The sequence below is a fragment of the Protopterus annectens genome, chromosome 13.part0 (genome assembly GCF_019279795.1).
Source record: "Protopterus annectens isolate FY-2018-M chromosome 13.part0, PAN1.0, whole genome shotgun sequence".
Classification (NCBI taxonomy): domain Eukaryota; kingdom Metazoa; phylum Chordata; order Ceratodontiformes; family Protopteridae; genus Protopterus; species Protopterus annectens.
This window is the reverse complement of record NC_056747.1, coordinates 134,561,809-134,568,156: the sequence shown is the minus strand read 5'-3', so window position 1 is coordinate 134,568,156 and position 6,348 is coordinate 134,561,809. Positions and strand designations below refer to the sequence as shown.

Sequence of the window (6,348 nt, the reverse complement as noted above, 5' to 3'; positions counted from 1 at the left end):
AAATTCTCTTCCTAGGGACCTCATTAATAGGATGGTCTGGTGAAGTATTGGAAGAAGGTGGGGAGTTCTGCATGAGGACTGGCTGAAGGCTTGTACGAGGTGGCTCTCCTGGTGGAGTATGCATGATGGAATCAGTGCTCAGTCAGTAAAGTGAGGGTAGGATCCAAACAGGACAAGGATGTCCTCTCTCTCTCTCTCTCTGGGTAGAGAGAATGCCCTCTCCACAACCTTGAAACCAAAAGGCCCAGGACAAACAGCAGCCAATTGCATAGGAACCGAAGCCACTGGCGCTGACCTCTGTAACCCCATGGAATCCTGCCTACAGGAGGGAGTCAGAGGCGAGCTATCTAATGCCAAAGCTCAAAGAGGCAAGAACAGCTCTGACAGTCTTGGAGTCAATCCTAATCCCTCGGAGCTACCACTGATGGTTTGGCTTTAAGAGTCTTCCTGCTCCGAGGAGGTCAAAGCTGGACAACTCAGGGGAGTAGTTGGAGTCGAACAAAAAGCAGTCTTCAGATCCAATGAGGACATCTTTGAAGACTTCAGATCAAAGGGCTCCGAAATCACTGGTTGGATTAGAGAAGGAGAAGTGAACTGATGTTGAGATGAGAACAGGCTCACAGTCCAATGGGAAGACTGAGCCAGAATGACCCCTAACCTGAATGTGAGCCCTGAGAAACTTATTTTTCATCCAGTCCACCTCTGCCTCAGACAATTACCTAAAAGACCCCAGGGAAGAAATAGTAGATGGTGGCCTGGAAGATTTTCTAGGTGTCTGCTGTAGGAAGGGTGAATGGAGCCAAGGAGATATTGGATCCAGAATGAAGAGTAGAGATTGTTTCCAAGGAATCTTGGGTCTTGACATAGTAGGATCGGAGAAAGGCGTCGGATCCAAGGTTTTGGTCACTTTAGCCAGTGGCTGAAAAGTTGAAGCTGAATGAGGAGAATGATCAGGGGTCTGTTTCCTGGATTCCTTTTCTTTAAGAGCTGAGTCAACCTTTCCCTTGTCTGTTTTACTAGGGGGGGGGGGGTTGAGTCCCAGCTGATACAAACAGCAGAAGGAAACAAACCTTTCTGTACAAAATTATTCATGTTGTGACTTAAAGCACAGGAACTGAACCAGAATAAACTGAACAGTCCACATCTAAATGGGCAGTGCCCAGACAATATACACACTCCTTGTGGGCATCAGAGTTAGGGATCTTATACCCACACAAGGTGCACTTTTTAAAACCTGTAGGTTTATCAACTATAAACAGAAACTAAATTACGTCTAACCAATAAATGATGAAAAGGGAAAATGGAAACTTCTGGAGCTTTTTTTGTTTTGTTTTTGTTTTAGAAAAAGAAAAAAGAAAAATACCAGCAATGGTATGCAATGGATACCCTAAAAGCATATAAGTAAAAAGGAAGGAAGGATACCAAATGGTACAAAGAGAGTACCCTGAACAGGTAGAAAGGCCTAACGGGACAGAAAAAGAAAAAGAGAAGACAATGAGTAGAAAGGCAAATAAGTCCTATCTAAGAGTAAATGAAGGAAGAAGGAAGCAAGCTAACTGCAGAAAAACTTCACAAGAAAGGAAATACACCATATCTTACCCTTCAAATGTTATGAGAGCAGGAAGCAGTGTTCAAACGATGTAATGGCAAACAATACCTACAGTGTACCAGGAGAGTGGGGCATTATGAATAAAGGAAGGACCTCGAGAGCTGGATCTCTGAGTCTGATAAAAGCGTCAGAGATGGATCAGATACCCTTCAGTTGAGAATGAATGAAAACAGCAACATCAGACATATTTTTTAAAAAAATTTAAAAAATGTTTACAACATTCAATACAACAAATTACAGAACATTCTGTAAGTTTAACATTATATTTATTAATGGCATTTTTAATTACATTTACATGATCATATACAAACTACTGTATTTTACAGCATTTGATAATTTACTTTATTGCACAACTTTATATTACTTATTTGTGTTTGACTGGTTATTCTTGGTGACGAATGTGTGTGCTGTGATTGTAAGTTTTGTTAATAATGACTTTACTTTAGTTCTAATAAAATTTTATCCCAAGGATGACAGCATTTAACTAAAGTAGTATTGTAATAAAGTGTCACACTTTATCAATGTCCCTGTGGTCCAGGTTGCTGTCTTCACAACTTTGTCCCCATTCTGTGATATATATTTGCATGTGTATATGTGTGTATGTATTAACATTTATGTACGTAAATGCATGGTATGGCATAGTACTAGCAAATTAGCAATGACATACACAGTGGTCATATGGAAACTAACAATTTTACCACAATATAAGCTAAATGACATCATAAACATACACATATACAAACATCCAATCATTTGTTAATGAAGTAAGATCACCAGCACATAAATGCAGAACACCCAAGGCCAATGCACCATTTAGCCTATCTGGTAAATTTAAGTAGCAGGTATTCCGCATAGCTTTCACCTAGACCCCCTCTTTCCACAGTTTCCTCCCTTTCTGAACACCTGTAGAACAACACATTCAAGAATCTCCTTTAGTAACAAATGCCAGATGTCTTCTGCTTACTCTTCAAAGACACACTTCCTAAAACTATTTCTAAATGTATCCCCTTTCATTTGATATGTGGAATAACTTCAAAGTATTTTGCCATTTCAAATAACTGTGAGTAAGCATACTTGTTATACTACTGTGAAAAAAAAATGTCAGGCTAGTTCTTCTGGTCTGATATTTAGTGTTCACCTGCTTTTATGGAACCTAACTTAACTGCTTTCTTTTACAATCTTCTGTTTTAGATATGTGCACAGAAAGAGATGCTCTTCTGACCAAAGCATATCCAAAGGTTCAAGAGTTTTGTCAGAGTCTTGGATTAGTTTTTGAGGTATTACACTTTTATTATCATCACTAAATGCAAAAGAATTACAATACCATAACAACTTACTTTTCGTTAATCCATGGATGCTATCTACTAATTAACAATGATCATTTTGACATCAAATGCAAAGGTAATATCACTCTACATATAATAATTACAGAGAATATTATGAACCACTTAGAGTGTAGCTTGCAATCATACTAAAACACATTGAATTAACAGGTGAACAGAAACAGTAATGTGCATAGTTCAGATATTTACATGTTGCTTGACATCTGGATTTGTTTTCTCTGTTCTAGCAAATGAAATGGCTACCAGTACCGTACCCTATGCCCCATCTCCTAAATATTCCCTGCTTTACCTCATCTGGTCTCTACTAGGGTGTGTCATTCTTGCCTGTGCTATAATAAACTGTGGACCTGAGCCCACTGATCATATCTAGGTGTGGTTCAAAATTCCCAGAATATTGTTAGAAGCACAAAAAGAAAAGTCATTTATTACTACAGAAGATACAATTAATTTATTAAGCTGTAATATGGCAGAGTAGCAGGAAATAAGACTGGAAGTTCTCTGGGAGTATATCCAAAATGCATAAATAAGGGAATGAAGTCCAGCATCAGGAAACAGAACTAAATGTGGAAATGGTGAAAAGTGGTCTAACTAAAGACTTGGATAAAAAAGTGCCATAAAAAGAGAACGGTATATAGGAGAATGATAAATTGCATGCAGAAAGAGAAAAAAAGCAAATGATGAGACCAGTCCAAAAATCGAAAGGTTGCCCTGCAGTCAAGGTAAACAGAGAAAGGGATGGGCAGAACAGTTCAGGATAGGCAAAATACATTTCCATTTCTGTGAGATGCAAAGTATGCAGTAGGAAGCTGGGTGGATAGACTGTGCATAGAACCCTAAATCCTGAATACATTCTGGTTTCATATTTTCTTTACTTGCTGAACTTAATTTGGCTTTTATTGATATTTGAAGGGATTCTGTAGACCTGTATAAAGCATTATATAATTGAAAAAGAGATGTAACTTGTTTTTCAGGTTCTCACAGATTCTGGTTATGAACTAATTTCTTTTTATTATTAGTCTCTCTTTTCTAACACTCTTTGATATTTCACTAGCTCCCTAGTACTTTTGAACCATTCTGCTCTTCATCTGCAATTGGATTTTAGTTCAATAAGGGATACATCATTTGTAGGAGATTAAACTCTTATCATCCTTCATTTTCAATAAGTATAATAAGACAGTAAACAGCTGTTGAAAGACTTAGAAAATGAATTAAATAACCCCAATTAGAAAATTAATTAACAGCACCAAATGTACTATGGGCAGCACGTAAGGCAACTGTTTGGAGTTATTTAATAAACACAGCTTCTTACAAGAACATTATTTAATCCAATTTAATCTTAAAAGTTATAAAAATTGAGAGGGCAAACTGAAAATTAGTAAGAAGAAAGTTTAAACAGATTAAAAATTTCCAGCATGAGCACAAGTTTTTGTTTAGTGAATAACGTTCATGGGTAGGAGCTAAAGTTGTGCATACTTATTCAGAGTAGTTGTTAGTCCAATTAGCATATTTAACAAAACTTATTAAAAAACAAGCTTACAAACTACATTTGAAATATAAGGCATGGGAAAACTATTATAAAACAGAAAATATACCTGAAAGTTTTTTCCAGTACTTTAGTGGACTTACACAATGATTTAGCAGTTAACACAACACAGTGATTAGTGAGAGTTTTAATTTGGTTAAGTTACATTTGGTGTCTCAGAACTAATAACAAGACTCACAGGCTCCTATCCCTTTCAAAGAGATGATAAAGTACAGCTGTGTAAGTAAAATTACCATTACAGAATATGTTTGAATGATCACTGCTGTAGTAGCCTAAGCTCTATGGGTAGATTTCCATAGCTTAGAACTGGAAGGAGGCAGGGGAAGGTACCAGAACAGTCCTAGCAAAGCCTGTCCTAGACCTGGAAAAATTATCTGGCGTATAGTGCTTTATAAAATTATGCATAAATAATCATGTTGCTGCCTCTAGAATACTTCTAGAGTCCAACCCTTTCCAAAAAGCCATAGATGACGCTAAGGCCCTGGTAGTGTGAATCTTCATCTTCCTGGAATAGTTTTTTTTTTTGGTGGGAATAACCATCAGTAATAGCCTGAAACAACCACTGGGAATAGTCTGCTTTGATACAGGTTGTCCTTTTTTACCTTCACAAGAAATGAACAACTGATCAGAAGTTCTGAAAGATTTTATTCTGTCAACATAGTATCCGAGTTGTCTGTGGACATCCAAGGTATAAAGTATCCATTTTCCCTTAATTTTACTTTCTAGAAAGAAAACGGAGATTCATAGACTGGCTTAAAGTAAACTCAGATACCTTTTTTGGCATAAAAGAAGGATTAATTCTCAAAGAAACCCTGTCTCTGTGGAAAATTAGATGGTTTACCCACCATAACAGCTTGCAATTCAGGTACACTTCTTATAGAGGTCAGAGCAATTAGCGATATGATAAGAACTGGAAGTCAGTCAGATTAGCTTGTACAAATGGAGCAAGTGTTAACTTCTCTGACCTATAATTAAGATCTCAAGATGGGACAGGAGGAGCCAGAGGTTTTCCATGATGCTTCTTATGTGGCACTCTTTTCAAAAACATTCTGACAAAAGAGTACCTTAAAGAAGGTAATTTGTGGACAGACATGCTGAAATGGCCAAAAAACGAACCTTGATAGAGAAGTAAGATGGGCCATAAGAAAGTAACTCACACAAATATTGTAAAATCAGAGAAACACTAACCCTGAAACTGTGGTGGTTATGTTTTGGTGCCAACTAGAAAACCTTTCTTATTTGCTTATATATGATTTTCTAGTAGCAGGCTTTCTTTCCTGCATTAGCATCTGCTGTATGTCCTCAGAAAACAGGTAACGGATAGGTATTAGACCCCATCATCCAGGCAGTCAATTGTATTTGTCTGGGGTTGGGAATTATCAAACACTACTGTTCTTGGGTGAGTAAATTGAGTCTGTGAGGAAGCTTGTGGTAATTGCCCCTGGTCAATTCCAAAAGGAAAAACTGTTGTCTGGACCAGAAGGAAGTCACCATAATGATCTTAAGGGATTCTTTCTGAATCTTCAGAAGTATCCAGGACATTTGTGGAAAGTGTAGAAAAGCAAACATGAACACCCCTGCCCTAGGAAAAGAAACGGTATCTGAATTCTAGGCCTTCTCACATGGAGTCCTGGAACAGATTTTGCCAACTAATTGTTCAGAGAGGAGGAAGAAGGGTCTACTTGATGAACTCCCCACAGATGGATCAAATCTTAGAAGACCCATGATCTAGTTTCCATTCATGAGGGAGTCACTACCTTGGTCCTGCTCTGCTTTTCTGCCACACAATTTTTATCTGATGGAATGTAAAATGCCTGTAGGGTTAGACTGTGCTGTAAAGCTATATTCCATAC

The 6,348-nt window shown here is 37.6% G+C and overlaps 1 protein-coding gene across 1 annotated transcript in view; it reads left to right on the top strand.

Annotated features, from left to right (window-relative positions):
* Nucleotides 1-2,802: 2,802 nt before the first annotated feature.
* Nucleotides 2,803-6,348, top strand: part of NWD1 (NACHT and WD repeat domain containing 1) — a 1,242,814-nt gene continuing 1,239,268 nt past the window's right edge. The window contains exon 1 of the mRNA XM_044090721.1: nucleotides 2,803-2,886. Coding sequence (XP_043946656.1) covers nucleotides 2,803-2,886 — 84 coding nt within the window. The remainder of the gene's footprint in view (nucleotides 2,887-6,348) is intronic.